Source organism: Lissotriton vulgaris, chromosome 2_1 (genome assembly GCF_964263255.1).
Source record: "Lissotriton vulgaris chromosome 2_1, aLisVul1.2, whole genome shotgun sequence".
Taxonomy (NCBI): Eukaryota; Metazoa; Chordata; class Amphibia; order Caudata; family Salamandridae; genus Lissotriton; species Lissotriton vulgaris.
The window spans coordinates 204,641,192-204,659,752 of NC_141687.1; the positions used below are offsets into that span (position 1 = coordinate 204,641,192).

Genomic DNA, 18,561 nt, shown 5'->3' on the forward strand with positions numbered 1-18,561 from the left:
GTTGATCAGTCTCATTGAGTTACTTATGTGTAATTGCAACAAATTCCCAATTTTACGATCTATTTTAATGGTTTTAAACAATGATGTTTTAAGAATTCTGTAATACGCACTGCAAAGGTTCTAATTAACTATGCATAATGAACTAAACTTCAACTTATTTCCCTACAAACTCAACAACCTGCCAAAAAAATTAACATAAAACAAAAAAACCTTAATATATATTACTAAAATAAAAGAACGCACTAACAATAATTAAACATAGTTAACATTGAAATAAAAACAACGAATAACATTAAAAATAATAAAAGCCAAGTCAATAAAGAATCTAAAATATTCTAAAAAATATTATATTCTCTTCCACAATATTTTTGACACAATATTTGTGTCTCACGACATTATTACTACAATACTGTCAGAAACCCCACTAGAGCTCATCTGCAGATGGTATCACTGTCTAGACATGAACCCTGGGGTCTACCCAACGCTGAGTGGTGTTTGCTTGTTCAACTCCTGAATAAATGCATGTGTAAGAGATATTCTGTTCTGCCATTCTTTATATGTGCTTACAAACAAATCCACATTCAGTCTGCAGGGTATGAGGGAAGGGCTGAAGACTCTCCCTAGCAAACGTCTGCCTTTTTTGGTGGGTTATGTTTGTTCTCACTGTCACTGCTTTCCCGCCCTTTTGGCTCTGAGATGCCGCAAACTTACCTACAGTGATCTTCTATAACCAGTTAAACCATTAAGGTTGCATCACCCCATATGTATGTAGTCACTGAACCACACATCTGTTTTTGCCTGGCGACATTCACTCCCACTTCCAGATTGCACTGTGTGTTCAATTTAGCCAGAGAAACTTCCCTGCACCGTGGTCACAACCAGGTTCCAACAATCTGCATATATATGACTTTAATACTAACATAATGGATATATTATAAGCATGAATAAAAGTCTCATCTCTTTTTAAAAGGTACACCACTGATTTGACAACCCATTTTCTCAGTATTACTGATGTACTGCATTTCTGCGCATCTAAATCTACGTCACTCTCCAAGAGTATGCCTTGAATGTTACACTTCACTACTCCTTGTGCTTCAAAGCATACAAAAGGAGGTACTTCAGTGAGCTTCATTACTATAGTATCTGGTTCCTAAAGCAACAGGCAACGTTGGTTGCAAGGTTTTCCTAATGGCCACTTCGTTCCTAGACGTGCAGAGAGCTGGCCTCACACTTACCAACAGAGACAATGACATTTTCCGGCTTCAGCAACCTTCCCTCTTCATCATCAAAGCAGTGAGCTGCGCTAAGGATCCATTTTTCTCCAATTACAGAACCTCCACAGAAGAGATCGCCCTAAAACACACGGGAACACAACACCAGATTAAGATAATAACTCTACAGATTGATAACATTTACCAGTTCTGTTAATAATGCCCCCTTCTGATAATAAAGCCCTGATACTCATGAAACAATACGTCTCCATGACTGCCCGAATAAGGCACCAGGGGGCATATTATCAAGGGGGTTTATCTCCGCTTTTTTGGCTTTAAAAGCCAAGAAAGCGGAGATAAAATTATCTCCCTATTACCTAGCTGTCGCTAACACCAGTTAGCGACAGCTAGCAGGAGATAGCGACCATCTTGGGCCCCACTTTGCATATCAGTGATATTTATCACTAATGACATGCAAAGTGGGCGTGCCAAGATGTTAGCGACTGGAAACAGTCGCTAACATCGCTATCTCGTATTACCAACTTATGGAGATATTTGCGCTAAGCGCGAATATCTCCAAAAGCTAACACCTGCCCTGAGCAGTTCTTAGCCATGTTATCCAATGGGAGGTGGATAACATGGCTAAGAGCATTAGCTCGGTAATGCATGAATATCGCTGACTTTTCAGCGATATTTATGCATTGCGGCCGATTTTTATCGCATTTGCGATAAACCTTGGTAATACCAAGGTTTATCTGCGATAAAAATCGCCGCAGCTCAGCGGTAAATTTTTGTCTCTAACCAAGCAAAAGCGATAATTATCGCTATTGCTTGGTAATATGCCCCCTGATTCGGCAAACTAACGTCAGGATTCCAGAAAAAAGTTGGCTCTATGGAACATGGCAACCATACCACCCAGTCAAATCCATCCAAAACCATGAATAAAAGTAACTATCAAGTGAAGGCTTTTGAGAATGTTTTTCTTGCCCTGGTATCTAATGGCCTGGTAAACATAATTGATGGTAACTGAGGACCTCTATTTTTCTGAATGAAAAAGCAGAATACACACTTCCTTAAAAACACTTAATCGTGAGACAGCTAATAACCCCCAAATTCCCCAGAATCAATCAATCAAGGAATGTGTAAAGCGCACTACTTACCCGTGAGGGTCTCAAGGCGCTGGGGGAGGGGGGGGCAGGGGGGCTGGCGGGGGGTGCTGCTACTGCTTGACAGGCCAGGTCTTGAGCAGCCTCCTGAAGGTTAGTAGGTCTTGGGTCTGCCATAGGAGGATAGGGAGTGTCTTTGCGGCGTGGTAGGAGAATGATCTGCCACCGGAAGTTGCTCTTTGGATGCGGGGGACGGTGGCGAGGGCGTTGTCGGCAGAGCGGAGCTGGCGGTTCGGGGTGTATGCTGGTCCGGTTTCATGGAGTGCCTTGTGTGAGGAGCTTGAAGGTGATCCTCTTGTTGACGGGCAGCCAGTGCAGGTCTCTCAGGTGGGGTGTGATGTGGCTGTGTCGCAGGATGTTGAGGATCAGGAGGGCAGAGGCGTTGTGTATGCGTTGTAGTCGTTTCAGTAGTTTGGCCGGGGCTCCCATGTAGAGGGCATTTCCGTAGTCCAGCCTGCTGCTGATGTGGGCCTGGGTAACAGTTTTTCTTGTGTCGGTGGGGATCCATCTGCAGATCTTGCGGAGCATGCGAAGGGTGTTGAAGCAGGAAGATGAGACGGCGTTGCATTGCTTGGTCATGGAGAGTGTTCAGTCGAGGACGAACCCCAGGTTGCGTGCGTGGTCTGTGGGTGTTGGTGCTGTTCCCAGGCGGTCGGCCACCAGGAGTCAACCCAGGCTGAGGGGGTGGAGCCAAGGATGAGGACCTCTGTCTTGTCTGAGTTCAGCTTCAGACGGCTGTTCTTCGTCCATTCGGCGACGGCTTTCATTCCTTCGTGGAGGTTGGTCTTGGCAGTGAGGGGGTCCTTGGTGAGGGAGAGGATCAGCTGTGTGTCATCGGCGTAGGGGATGATGTTGAGGTTGTGCAGTCTGGCGACGTGGGCGAGCGGGCCCATGCAGAAGTCGAACAATGTCGGGCTGAGGGATGATCCCTGGGGTACGCCGCAGATTATCTTGGAGGCTTTGGAGTAGAAAGGGGGGAGGCGGGCGCTCTGGGTTCTGCCAGCGAGTTAGGAGGTGGTCCATTCCAGTGCCTTGTCTCGGATTCCTGCGTTGTAGAGGCGTGTACGTAGGGTGCGGTGGCAGACTGTGTCGAAGGCGGCTGAAACCTAGCCAGAACCTAGCACCCACTGCCTTGAAATCACTTTTCGACTGTTTGACTTCATTGGACCCTGAATAGAGCCTTGCTGCTTTCAGATAGGGGTGCATTATAGAAATATCACATGCATACATGAATCTCTTCCTGTAAAGGCAAACGAGTTATACCTAAAAAGTCTACATGTCATAATATAAAATAAATTCGTAGTATTCTAAAGTAGGTTCTCAATATTTATCAAAGAAATCCAGCCTGTTTATAGCACTGCACATTATCATTTCTAAAGTTCCAACTTGGAGAGTTCAATGGACCATTTCTCTACTACTGGTTTAACTACATATTTCCATGTATGAAAAACACTTTTATTTGGAGGCATTTCTGGGCACCAAGAGTGGAAAAGCAAATTGGTAAAGTACTGAACTCTAATTTAACCCAGGAGCCTAAAATTATTTGATTCACAAACTTGCTAGGAATGAAAACATTGTGCAGGTAATCGATCTGTTCTCGAACCTCAATTTCTGAAATCAGATGATGGAGAGAATTAGACTGATTACAGGTGAGTAGGTATTTAATAGAGTTTCTATTATGACTGTGCATTACCCTTTGACAAAGTGATGTACCTATTCGATATGTGAGAGAGTCTACCTGCTCCCTACCTTTACATTAGAACTTACGCTCTGGTTGCTTGTCTGTTATATGTGTAAATGTCTGTTACCTGTTTTGTGATTATGTAGACAATCTTGAACTTGTGCTGACTGTTTTGTTCCTGTTGTGTAACTACGACTAAGGCAGGATAGCATTTCTGCTCACTGTGTGCAAGGCGATCTGTCACTATTGTGTTCTTTGTTGTTTATGTGTGAATTACATAAGCTTGCAATACTGAGTGTTGGGCTGGCTGTTCTGCATTCCTAGGAGTACTCTTTATTTCTATAGCTTACGCTGTACATGTTAAATGTGAATAAGGGAAGCTTGTTTTCCTGCTGAAGATGTGATAACTGTTGTGGCTACATGGTGCAGTTTGTACAGCTGCTGCGAATGCTGTAACTGAACAGTATACAACTGAAAAGACTTGCAGATCCGATTTATTTATAAATAAAATCCTTATGTTTCATGTCTAGATAGCTTCCTTAAGTCATTCATATTCATACATTATTTCTCCAAGAGGAGTGCAATTCCACTCTCCATGTGTTTATACTTTGAAAAAGAATTAGAGTGAACACAAATATTCAGAAAAATACACAAAAATACGTTCAAAGTACTTGTCCAAGTCACTGCGTGCATATCTCCAGAAATATTTTTGAGCAATTTGAAACTTGTGAAGACTTAGACAAACCGTTAATAGAACTAGAAAAAAGATACTGGCTATTAAAGTCTCAAAAGATGCACTAGGGGAAAGCACCAACTCTCTTAGCAAAAGGGTCTGGGGAATTCCTATTAAATTCGAAAAACGTTATTTTTGACTGGAGCAATTAAAAGAATTGTCACTTTCATTTTAGTTCATGGATACTTCGCAGCATAATGGTTGTAAACACGTTTTGACCTCACAGTGTGGAACCTAAATGCAATGAAGGTCTTCATCAGTGCTGGTTTTGGAGGCAAGATGGCGTCCGAGTCGGACGTGTGAGTTTGTTGCTCCTGCCGGACCCCACAGAGATAAAGGCAATGCGGCGAGAAGACTGAAATTTCGTTAATAATCAGTTAAAAGCCTCTGCTATTGCTGAGTTGGATCCTTATGATGCTACAAGGAATAGTATTACCTGGATGTGGCGGCGGTTTGGTCAGCGAGTGCGCTACGCTCGGTTACTGCCCCTGATCAGACACCTAACTCAGCGCACCTGGTGGAAGGCGGTTTCCCGTTCGAAGCAAGACAGAGCGGCTTTCGCTACTACGGTGCCCGGAGCTACGGTGCTTGGCATAGAGAGAGGTTCTTCGAGCGGTTTGGACGAAATGCGGCTGAAGGGAAGGAGGGCGCGAGCACAGGGCGCTGCAACTGAAGCGGTTAACGGAGCAGAAGCGGCGAGCAAAACGCCAGAAACTACGGCGGTGACTACGGCTGAGACTGACATTGCTGGAACAACTCCCCCTCCTCCACCTCCCGCAGTGAGTACAAACTGTGCAGCGCTAGAGAAATTAACGGGTAGAGAAGGGGAGTTAAGTGTTCGGAGAAAGATACCAGGAATGTTTACCGCTTTGAAAACAAAAGCGGTGGATACAATTGTTTCAAACATCCCAAATGTCTCAAATATCCAGCAAACAGCTGCTGTAGGAACGGAGGCTTTGATGACTGTGTCCGGGGAAAAGGCTTCTGACTCCAGCCTGGCTCCGAGTTCAACAGCGGTAGCTTTGGGAAATGAGAAAGGGTCTTTGACAGACTTTAATACATTTGTGAGCGGTGGCAAAGATTTGAATGTAATAGGCATGACTGCACAAATACAAGCACAAGTACAAGTGAATAAAGGGCCTTTGTGTGAAGTGCTACAAGAGAAAGCAGGCAGTGCTGAGGCGACTTTTCCAATTGCGGGAGATACTGACTCTGCAGACTTCTTTTCTCTATCAGAGCATTCTATGTCCTCATCCGAAAGTTTGGTTGAATTGTATGCGACTCGTTTGAGTATGGAGGACGATGGCCCAGACGATGAGATAGAAGAAGAAACCGGCTGCAGTCTTCACAGTAGTCCGGATGAAAATACGGATAAAGAGTTTACTGGCGCAAGCACTGTTCGGAGGCTTAGATTGGACAGAAATGACAAAGAGCTCTACTTAGAAGGCGCAGTAAATGGAAATAAAGATGTGGAGTACTCTGAGGATATATCATTAGATCTGATATATCAAACCATGATGCAACACAGGGAAGAGAATCGAGAAGACAGTATGAAAGTTCAAAACTCTTGCAAGAAATTACAAAATTCGGTCAGGAGGTTGGTCAAGTCACATAATGAGTTTGTCACTAGAGCAACTGAAGCTGAAGCACGTATATCTTCATTGGAAGATGAGATGGGTCAACAGCGGAAAACTATTGAATCACATTTAGCGACCAAAGAAGATATTAATTGGAAACTCACAGACATTGAAAATAGAGCCCGTAGAAACAATCTAAGATTTTTGCAAATTGAAGAAGGGAAAGAAGGATCTGATACACGAGGATTCATAGTTTCATTGTTAAAATCTGCTATGTCACAGACTGAGAGATGGGATTGGGACAGAGAGGTTGAGAGGGCCCATCGATTTCCGTTCAGGGTAAATCCTAGAGATAAAAAACCTCGTGCAATTCTAGTAGCGTTTAACAGTTTTCAAGCTAGAGATGAGATTTTTTTAAAGGCCCGCCCTGATAAAAAATGTAAAGGTCTTGATTGTGAATTTTTTGTTAGACCTGATTTGTGTAAGCAGTCTGTTGAATTACGGTGGCAGTTCAGACAACTTATAGCTCAGTTTCAAGGCAAAGGTGCGCAGGTGTATTTAATGTTTCCTGCAAAACTCAAAGTTATACACAAAGAACGCACCAGATTTTTTTACCACTGAGTCTGCCGCCAAGGAATTTTTGCTTTCAATCTGATATTGGGCTACGAGATGCAAATGTCTAAATAATTTGGATTTCTGGGGTTATCTCGCTGGCAGTATTGATTTGTAGTTTATTATGCAAATGTCTAAATAATTTGGATTTCTGGGGTTATCTCGCCGGCAGTATTGATTTGTAGTTTATTCATAGGATTTGTGAAAACTCTGTTGGGGGGCGGCAGGGGAGGGGGGACAAACTTTCATCACAGGACCATTGGTCCTAAAGCCTCAGCGAAGCGGGGGGCAAGGGGGAGGGGGGGTGAGAGGGGGGGCTCTTTTGGGGGGGTAAAGGCACGGGAGGGTGTAATTAAAAGGGGGAAAAAATTGGAACACGACTAGTGATTGCTGAAAAAACAGACACAAGATACAATGAGCAGAAATTGGACTTAAACATGTTATCATATAATTTTTCTTTTGTAAAAAATTTGGTTAAATTACCTTGGTCGAAACGCATGGATTTAATATGGCGGGAAATTGCTTAAGGATTTGCTCTCTGAATGTATCTGGTTTAAATAATTTAATAAAAAGACATAAAGTGGCAGCGGAGTTAAAATATATACAACCTGATGTGGTTTGCATACAAGAAACGCATATCCCATGGAGTAAGAGGGATCTCCTGAAGGATTTAGGCTATAGATCTGTATCAGTCTCCAAACAATCGAGTATGATACGTGGGGTGGCTATTTTGGTTAGAGACACCTCAGTTACTGTTGGGCGTAAGTTGGAAGACAAGAAAGGACGCTGGGTCATTGCTGAATTAAAGCTTGGAAACAGACAGGTTACGTTAGTCTCGGTATATGGGGCTCATCTGGATGACCCCGAGCCATTGATAGAGATCAATTTGGAGTTAGTTAATTTCCAACATCCGATAGTGATCTGTGGTGATATCAATATTAATTTGAGCACTAGTGCTCTAGGAGATCCACAAACAATTCATAAGGGACGCAAGCCCAAGGTTTATATTGCCCTTAAGAATTTATTAGAAGATCATGGGCTGGTGGACACTTGGGGGGTGCTAAGAAATAAGGACTGTGGATATACATTATATTCTTATCCACACAAAAAATTAGTAAGATTAGATTATTTTTTTTTACCACGAAATTTAATTGAAGGTACGAATATTAGAATCTACCCCCGAATTTCTTCGGACCATTCCCCATTAGTGGTAGACATACATCACTTACCCAAAAGGAAGATACAAGCTATTTTCTCATACGATCGTAAACTGGGCGTAAATACTGAATTTATCACACACATGCAGGGCTGGATTCAAACCTTTTTTGATGAAAATCGTGGTACGGCTATCATCCCTGTAGTATGGGATACATTTAAAGCAGGGTTTAGGGGAGAATGTATTAATTTCGCATTGGGCCAGCGCAAGAAATTAAAAAAGGAACTAGATACGTTATATGAAGTACTGAGAAACGCGGAGATCTCTTTAACCAGAAAAATTGCTTTGGGTAATGCTGACTTGGCTGAAGAGGAGAATGGGGTTATTAAAGCTAGGTCCAATATCTTGGGGTTCTGGGATAAAGAAATTGCTAGAAAGTTTTTAACTTCTAAAATGACAAGCCACAAATTCGGGGAAAGAATAGGCTGGATCTTGGCGACAAAAATCCGAATGAAACATTCCGCTGAACATATAGGGGCAATAGAAGATTCTCATGGCAATTTACATTATGATCAAGAAAGTATACTGGGTATTTTCCAAACTTATTATGCAAAACTTTATGCTAGGGAAGACATTACAGTGCCTGATGACCAATGGTATGATAGGATGTTGATTGACCTGAAAGTACTAGACCCTGGAATAGCTGATGAACTAGACCAACCCATAACTTTGGGGGAAGTGGAAATTGCAGTGAACAGTTTAGCATTGGGTAAAGCTGTGGGGCCCGATAGGTTGCCTGCTGAAATGTATAAACGTTTTTTGTATAACATCAAGGATGAGCTACACCGGGTAATTTTATCTGCTCAAGGTGGCAATCCTCCTGCTACATGGGCCGAAGCAACAATTTTAGTGTTCTGTAAAAAAGATAAACCTACTGATACTGTGGGGTCTTATAGACCTATATCCCTGCTGAATGTGGACAATAAGATTTACTCAAAGATATTGGTAACCGATTGTCCGGGGTAGTGTCATCTTTAGTGTCCAGATATCAACACGGGTTTATTCCTAAAAGGAGCACCACTGAACACATCAATAAAGTTATCACCCTGTTTGATTTGGCTGCGGTTAATAAAAGAAAATTAGCGCTTTTTCTATTAGACGCGGAAAAAGCGTTCGATCGGGTGGCATGGGAGTATCTATGGATCTTAATGGAAAAAATGGGTTTTGGTCAGAGATATATTAAGGCTATCAAAACACTCTATCTCCAACCCAACGCTAAGATATCTACTTTGGGCGGACTCTCTGATGTGATCAATATTACAAGAGGGTTCCGCCAAGGCTGCCCATGTTCCCCCCTTTTATTTGCATTATATATTAACCCCTTTATTGAGTTACTAAGTCAGAATAGGTTGATTCCCCCCTTTATAGTTGCTGATTTTTCTTTCTCCGTCTTCGCATATGCGGACGACATAGCAGTAGTGACGGATAGCCCGGAAACTGCTAGTTTGGAAATTGAGAGGTTAGCCAAAGAATTCGGCAGGATAACGGGATATAAACTCAATGCTTCCAAAACACAAATACTCTGTTCCAGTGCCATAACTTGGGGGGATGAAAGGGTGGTTGATGAAGTTACATACTTAGGAATACGTATTAAAACGGACATGGATGAGCTGGTTAATGCTAACTGGAGTAATGTTTTCCATAAAATTAAAACCTCCTTGGAGAAATGGGAGCGGCTATATCTGACTATTATTGGTAGGACCAATGTCATCAAAATGAATGTCCTTCCGAAAAGTCTTTATTTATTCCGATCGATACCCCTGGACTTTCCGAAACCCAAATTACAGGTGTTACAATCTCTCTGCGGTAAATTTATTTGGAGTCCCGGAAAACCCAGGCGGGCAATGAAATATCTTACCGTACCAATTGAAAGGGGAGGGTTGGGGGTACCTGATTTTTTTTGTATTATGTAGTATGTTTTTTGTTAAAAATGAGATTTTTGTTAATAAGAGATGCCAAGGAGGACATGCATAATTACCCCTCTGTATTTGAGATTTTGATGGGTTCACAAACAAAACAAGTGTTTTTCAATGAAATTGATGGCAATTATTACAAAAGGACACGATTTAAGGTTCTTATAAGTGCTCATAAAGTTTGGAAATGGGTGGCCCGTCTTATTGATGTAAGGAAAGTCTCATATTACACTCCATATTGTTCGGTTGGTTTCTTACCCATGATATTTTCGGATGGAGTGGCTCGGAACTTGCAAAAAAAAGGGGTATTTAGGTTGGGAGATTTTTTTTCGAGTGCAGGAGAGTGTAAGTCGTTCTTAGAAATGAGTGAAGAATTTGGGTTATCCAGAAATTTTTTCTTTAAGTTCTTACAGATACGAGATTATTTTAACAGACACAAAATTTCCCTAAGGGAGGACAAAATCATAGAGGGTATAATACAACAAGTTAAGATAGGTGTTCTCTATCGCATGTTTTTGGAAGAAAAAACTGATGATTTGGATAAAATACAAGGAAAATGGAGGGAATTATTGGGAGACAATGATATTGAAGTGGGAAATCTGATTTTGATGTCTAAAGATGTACTGATGTCCGCTTATTTAAAAGCTCAATTTTTCAAAAGCCTCTTTGATTTATACTTTACACCGGTTCGAATGTTAAAGTGGGGAAGAGGTCATGATGGCAAATGTTTTCGCTGTAAAATGGATAATGCAGATTGTTTACATATTTTTTTTTCTTGTCCCATATTAGGGAAATGTATTCAAGATATTGAAAATTTTGTCTCTATTATCCTAAAGGTTAATCTAAAAATTACTCCTTCAATGATGATTTTAGGAAAGCTTCCTGAGGATGGTCAAAATAAGGAATTCATTGGTTTTCGACAGTTTATTTTTTTTATAATGACAGTAGCCAGATTATGTATTGCGGCAGAATGGCTTCAAGAAAAACCTCCATTATTTCAACAATGGCAAGCTCGGTTATATAAATTGTATAAGTTAGAATGGAGTCTCTTCTCGTTATCTGAATCAAGAAGGAAAAAAAGATTGGGATGGAAAATTTGGGGGACTTTTTCTGATTTCTATGAGACTTAAAGAACTAATGATGTGGTTATATCTGCGTGTATCTCTTACTGTGTAGTTTTCTCTTTTTCTCATTTGTAAGTTGTATTTGAGTATGTTCGCTTGTATTCTCCATCTAGCCAAGGTTGGAAATCTGTTTTGAACTTTGAATTATGTACTCTGTGATGATTATCTTGTGTACTTTGTATGTTTATGTTTTTTTTTCTTCTTTTCTGTCGTGTTCCAATAAAAAGAAAAAAAAAAAAAAGAAGGTCTTCATCAGAAATGAGCACCTTCTCGTTCTTTAAAGCCAGGCCTATTGTATGGTCTGTTTCCTCTTGGGAGGCTAAGTTATTTGTTGAGAATCAGGTATGGATTCTTGTTGCATTCAGCTCCAGATGGCCTCTTTCCTTCTTTCCAAAAGACTGCTGCCACTAATGCAAGTGTCAGTCTACCTGCGAGGACGGAGACAGAAAACAGTATCTTTCAGAAGAATAGTGCTCCTCTTTGAGAAACAATGAATGATTAACAGGCTTTAAGAAACTATATAGACACGATAAATGTATCCACGCGTCTTGTGTTTTTTAAGAATAGATCCAATTTGACTTTTATGTCAACTGGAAGTAGTCTTTTCAGTTATATGATTAACTCGCCTCCCACATCAAGCCGGGCATACAGGACCATACGCTTCATCTCTGCAGTAGCTCGAAAGTGTCTGGTCTGCATTACTTTAAGGGAACTGCGGACTGCTAAAGCTAGTGCTCCACCGGCTCTGAACATTTTATTTATGGCGGAGAAGCTTGAATTGCTGCAGCCAGGGCTGACCCAAATAATTGAATGATAATATGCAGCTATAATGTTATTTATAAATAACTGTCAGTGGTTGCAGTTCTTTTTCACACGGGAGTAGTATTAGCTCTGTGATGCTCAGGGCTGCAGAGGTGGCTGGGGCAGCAGGAGGAGAGAGAGGGATATTGCCTCTTCTGCTGCCTGCAAGTAGGCGAAGTCTGACATCAGCAGTGAAAGCAACATCATTTAATAAAAACACTGAGAGCAAAATGCTCCTGGGAAGGGCAAACACAATAATTTGGAGTAGAGCCATTTAACCAGCAGTAGGAAAGTGAAAGGGATAACACATCTATATAATCATGAGCAGGGGACTGACCCAAAGCGCATTCTAAGTAATATATGATATGTTTAGGAAATTACAGCTATTGACAACAAACAGCTATAGCTGAGACCTAAAGAAAGATTTGCTAATGTTTGGGTTGTGGGTGTCTTTGTGGGTGCTGGCTAGTCTCTGGAACAGTGATAAAGGCAAAACATTCATGGATCCTGAGGTGTCATGGGAATGTGTGGCCTCAAAAAGAGTGCCTGGTGAACACTCAGAGAGACTAAGAGGCTGTGGGACAGGTTGTGAAAGATGTTGTGCTGGATCTGGGGTAATCTCTCGGATAGAAGGCTGGTATCTAAGGGTACAAGAGCACTGTTTCCATTTATCTGAGATGCCACAAAGATGGTGAATTGATTATACAAGCGTGGCTTGTCTTGTATTCTTTTCCTCCTCTCCCTCAAAATGTTTTCACTCACTCAAAACACGGTGGGTTAAGTTCATGATCAGAGTTGATAAGATGAAATGGGAATGTGGAAATAGTGCCTTCCTTTCTAGCTTCCTGAGTGTTTGGTATTATGGATGTCAATCCAAGTTTCAGTGTTATTGGAATTAGTATGTGTATAGGTTGGCTATACTTTATTTGCTTGAAGCCCTTTATAAAAAGGAAGAGAAGGAAGTCAAAAGGCTATTTCGTACAATCAACTTTAAACTTGTTTTTTCCTTTACCTCTCTATGCCTATTTCTTTTAAATATAATTCAGTACATAAAGTCTTCCGCTAGCTTTCGAAATGTTGTTTACTTTCAAAAGTTAATTCTTTACTAAAAATGATGAGCATGTTAAAAAAGCGGCGTGGTTCCCGCACATCGTGGAGACTAATTGTGGATTATGATCATCATAAAAACACCATAATTGTAGAACAGTGTGTCACTCCAAAACACTGCAGCAACCCAAATCAACTTGGCACTCATGCAATTTCAAATATAATATTCTCAGCCAATGTGATGTTTCATCTTCACAGGACGCTCCTCTCCTACTTAAGTACACCTCAATCACAACCTATTTGGCTTTCCAATCACTGGGAATGCACCTTATTGAGACTTACTGGAAATTTGATGTGAGCCTGCCACGGCCAGTCCCCGACTGAAGAAAAGAGTCCATTAAAAATTCGCCCCATGGGCCTCTGCACAATTGGACCTTGTACACCACACTGAGAGAAGTCACCAGTAGCATCTAAAAAAGAGAAGAAGACTTACCTAGGAGGAGTATCAGGGATACAATAGTTCATTCCTAGACAGCGCTTGCATACATATATAAAGGTGAAGTACAAGGGTGCGTTCAGAATACCATATTCCACTTGTGGCCTTAGCCGCCTCTGTCAGCTCTATCTTCCTGAACCTCTCCCAGCTCTCCTAACTCCTGACTAGCAATATAAAACTCTGCGCTCCACCAGCCACTCAAGGAGCACTCGGCAGGTCGCCTCTAGCATTCATAATTCACCAAGCCTGGAATTAAAGTTCTAATCATATGTTAGCTTTCTCAACCAGAATACTGGTGGGGTATCAAAATACAAAATCACCACTACTCAGAATGGGAAAGAGGGCCCAGAGGCCAGCCCACACATCAGAGGGAATCTACTGTACCCTAGTGCCGCTCTATTTCCCTATTCATGTATTATAGTCTTAATGAACAAGTTACTTACCTTTGGGAATGGCTTATACGGTATCCATTGTAAACATAAGCTTTACTTTTTCACACATTTTTGGCAATACAACTTTGTTTTAAGCCACAAACGTATTTGTAATGTGCGGTAAAAATTCACACTGGTTGCACTGAGTCTCTAAATTGCCTAAATAAAGTACTTTTTTCACTTAAAATTTGCTAGAAGGTAAACTGTGCATTGTTGGACCCGGCCCTTTTGGCAGGTTCACCCTGAGACTTTTTGCTTTTTCCTAGCCTGTTTCTGTGACCTGGTGTTAGTGATTTTAGGCCTCTGCGCACTTTTTCACTGTGGTACAGTGTAAAGTGCTTGAGCTCTCTGTGTATGTGTGGTGAGTGACCTGCCCTCCCATAGGAATGAATGGGGAATATGTATGCCATGGTAGTTCCTGATGTGTGGGGAGTGCAGGGTCGAGTTTGATATGTACGGACTCGTGAGATTGAATGCTGCGTAATGATATATGCGGCATGATTGTGTCTAGTCTAGAAGTGCCACTTTTGGAGGTGGGCATATTTGTGTAATTTGTGTCTGGCGTGTGATTGGCTGGTGAGCCTGGCCCAGGAGGCCTGCTTGTGGATTGACTGTATGGTTGGAGGATGGCAGGGGCTGGGGAGCCCCAGGAGGTTGTCTGAGTCAGCCCGTGGATGAAAGGCTGCATCTGCTGCCAGGGAAGTGGGAGGAGATGGCACCTGGGAGTGACTAGGGCTGTGCCTGCCTGACCACAATGCTGGCTCCACCTCCCGCTGGGCGACTGTCACCTCTGTCCCTGACACTGAAGAGAGTTCCCTAAAACCAGTTCTAGCTAGTTCTCACACTGCCTGCACAAAGACTTCAAAGACTTTTCTCTGTATAAAAAGGGTGCTGTGACACTCTAAAAATGTTCTTGTTTCTGACTTGAATCCTGCCAGGGGCGTGCTGCTGCTTGGGCCCAGGGGAATCCCTGGGCCCTGCCCAGCCCCTGGATGCCTGGAGGACTTCTGGGGTGGCGCTGTGGATGGTCCTTTAGCGCTTGGGAGCGCTTTATGTGCGAGTGCCGGTGCCCACCCGGCGCCTTTATTTAATTATTTTTAGTGATGGGTGCCACCCCATTTATTTACATATCTAACGGGTGCTCACCCCGTTTCTACGTTTAATTTTGAAACCGAGGGTGCCCACCCCTCGTTATGCCCCTTTGTTCACTGCCGCGGCAAGAGTGTGTAATGGCCGCCGGAGAGAAGCTTTCTCGAGAGCCGTGCAGCCATTGGCTGGCTGTGGGAGGCTCGTCCCAAGAGGCCCCGCTGTGATTGGCCAGCGCCGGATGCAGTGCTTTGTCACCCAGGGGCTCATCCTAGTGAGCCACGCTGGGATTGGGCTACGGCAGGAAGAGAGGAAGTGCAGCTGGTCTCTCTCGGTCCGGGGCTACGGTGAGTTATGGAGATCCCCGGGGCCACCACGAAGAGGAGAGGACACAGCACGAGTGGTGCGGGGCTCCCATGCGATGGAGGGAGCCCCGGAAGTCCAGTTACCTGCAGCGGAGATGCCGCAGCAAGAGAGGAGACGCGCTGCTCTCCCGCCGGAAGAAGCCCCAGTGAAGACGCCACCTCACAGCAGGCATCCGGTGAGTGCGGGCGTCTCGGGCGGGGGTCTCCAATGGAAATGTAGAGCGCCCCCGTCTGGCAGCTGGCCGCTTCCCGGTGTAGGGGCGCATTTTCGCAATTTAGAGCCCAGAGAGGCTCCGTGGCATTTGTTTGAGCCCCGAGGGCTCTGGAGGCCATTATCTCTTGAATCCCCCGAGTGGGACTCCAACGATTGGACATTTCCTTGTTTAGAGTCCAGAGGGGCTCACCGCCCCCATGATGTTTAGAGCCCAGTGAGTCTCTTGGGGGACACCAGTGTTTTAAGAGCCTGTGTGGCTCCAACGTGTGGGGCATGTGATATGCTCAGATCCTGTGTGGCTCCAGCAGTGGGTGCAGTTTGCGCCTAAGGATCAGTGAGGACCCTGTCGCAGTTTTGAAGTTCCCAGCTGCCCAGCAATTAGTGGGCAAGTGCACCGTTTAGGTCTTGTGAGTGTCCCAGGTGCCCAGCAAGTAGTGGGCACCTGCTACGTTTAGGCTTGTGCTTGGACTGGCGCTGCATGGCAGCGCGCCCTGACTTTTGGACACAGGGCGTCTTAGCCCCAACAAGGCCAGTTGGCCTAGGGACTGCCACAGGTGGTGGTTTATGTAAGTTTTGCGCAATTGTATGGTTATTGCACCTCTGAATGTGTTTTCTTGCATCATGTGTTATTCCTGCACCTCTGAATGTTTTTAGGCATCATGTGATTTTTGCGCTATTGTATTGTTCTGGCACCTCTGAATGTTTTTAGGCATCATGTGTCTTCCTTTTCCCTGCGCTGCACCTCTGAATGTTTTAGGCATCATGTGTCTTCTTGCGCTGCACCTCTGAATGTATTTTATTGCATCATGTGCTTTGTTCTGAACACTGCTGAATGTGTAGGTTTATGCATCATGTGTTTCCCTTGTCTTACACCTCTGAATGTTTTTAGGCATCATGTGTTTCCCTTTACTACACCGCTGAATGTGTTTTCATGCATCATGTGTAATGTGTTGTGCTTATACCCCTAATTGCTGTGTGATACTTAGGTGGTTGTTCTTTTTAGTACAGGTGGTCCTAGTGAGGTCCTGGTTCCTGTTACCAGTGGTTACTGGTTGTGTGCCATAGTTGCTAATTTGTGCTACTATGATTTTTATTCTTTATTATTTTTTTATTCTAGAAGTGCTATTTCTGATTCTGACAGTGGCCCACGTGGCCCTGTCTCCTGTAAATAATCCCTTGTGAATATTGCCCGTGCCAGTTGGCACCATGTATTTTGTGTGATACTATCTGATGTGTTTTTACAATACAAAAGTTATTTTATAATAAGCTTGTGTGGAGTTCCTTTTGTGGTGTGCCTAGGATGTTGTTGCTGTTGTGTGCTAGCGCAAATACTTTACACATTGCCTCCGAGTTTAGCCTTACTGCTCGTGCCAAGCTACCAGGGGGTGAGCAGGGGTTATCTTGGCGTGTGACTCCCTTGCCCTGACTAGAATGGTGGTTTCTGCCTAGGTTTGGCGTCAGCCTTAGCCAACCAGAAATAGCCAGTTCTAACATGCATCATATACATTTTACCATACTAAATCAAACTTGTCTCCAGGACTACACTATACTATGTGAATTTCACAGGTGAATTTCTGTGTTTTTTGGGGGTTTTAAGCATTAGTTTTGCTCACTTCAACACCTAACTTTAACATTTCAGTGAATTTCATGTATTTTTTTTATGCTAGGGCAGATCGTATTACCATACCTTTGTATAACGTCAATCTGACCTGTGTTCTTTTCCAGGGAATTTCTAGGGTTTCTTGACCACATTCATCCAATACCCCACGGAGCACAGCCTTTGATCATTCGCAGTGGGGGTTGGCACAGCCTAATCCCCCGCTGGTGTCCAAACTACTGCAACTTGCCCTCCATAGTCAGCTTGCTGCCCCAGGCCAGACTACCCTCCTGCTTGCCCTCTGTTCTCCATTTGCGTGCCCCTGCCTCCACCTGCTGCCCTCTGTGGTCAGTTTGCTGCCACTGCTATCCTTCTGCCAATAACCCTGTTCTCCATCTGCACGCCTGTCTCCTCCTGCATGCCCTCTGTGATAAGATTGTTGTCCCTACCCCTCTCCTGTCTGCCGTCTGTTCTCCATCTGCGTGCCACTGGCCTCTCCCGCCTGCTCTCCGTGGTCAGGGTGCTGGTCCTGCCCTCCTCCTTTCCCTCCATTCTCCATGTGTATGCCTTTAACCCTGCTAGCCTGCCCTACATGGTCAGCCTGCTGCCCTGCTCCTGCCCCCTCCTCTCTGCTCTCCATTCTATGTGTGTGTACACCTGCTGTCTCCTTCCATGGTGTGCTATTTCGCCCCACCAAAGGAAGCCTTTCTTCCTAAGTCATCTTGGTGCCCCTGCTCCCCTCCTCGCTGCTCTTCATTGTCCAAGTCCATGTCCTTGCCTTCTCTCTTCAGCCCTGTGTGGCTGTTGTGCTACGATTGCCTTTCCCGTTTGCCCTGCTTGTTTAGCTTCCTACAAATATACACTTCCTCCCTACCCTCTGTTGTCTATGCCCTACTACTACTACTGTCCTCCTGCATGGCCTCTATGCTTAGCTTGCTGCTTCTACCCTGTTTCCTCCTGCCCTCTGATGTCCCTTTCTCCCTCCCCCAATCTAGCCTACTCCATATTCCATACCTCCTGCTCTCCATGGTTCGTTGTGCTGCTATTACCACTCCTGCATGCCCGCCGTAGTCTGTTGTGCTGCCCCATCCCCATTCCCCATCTTTTGTCTGTGTGTATGCTCCTGCCACTTTGCTCTCTCTTGCCCTCCATGGTCCATTGTGCTGCCACTCCTCGCCCAAATGCCCTGTGTGGTCTATTGTGCGGCTGTCACTACCCCTGTCGCTTGTCCTGCATGGTCAGCTTGTTGTCTCCGCCACCTCACTCCTGACCTACAGGTCAGTGTCCTTTC

The 18,561-nt window shown here is 43.9% G+C and overlaps 1 protein-coding gene across 9 annotated transcripts in view; it reads right to left on the reverse strand.

Annotated features, from left to right (window-relative positions):
* The window catches only part of LOC147729834 (complement factor B-like), an 877,333-nt gene that overhangs the window by 220,055 nt on the left and 638,717 nt on the right, over nt 1-18,561 (reverse strand). For all 9 annotated transcript variants that reach the window (XM_086954737.1, XM_086954730.1, XM_086954734.1 and 6 more), the window contains 2 exons: nt 13,424-13,551; nt 1,236-1,353 (listed from right to left, as the gene is read on the reverse strand). In XM_086954737.1, the coding sequence (XP_086810863.1) occupies nt 1,236-1,353; nt 13,424-13,551 (246 nt within the window). The remainder of the gene's footprint in view (nt 1-1,235; nt 1,354-13,423; nt 13,552-18,561) is intronic.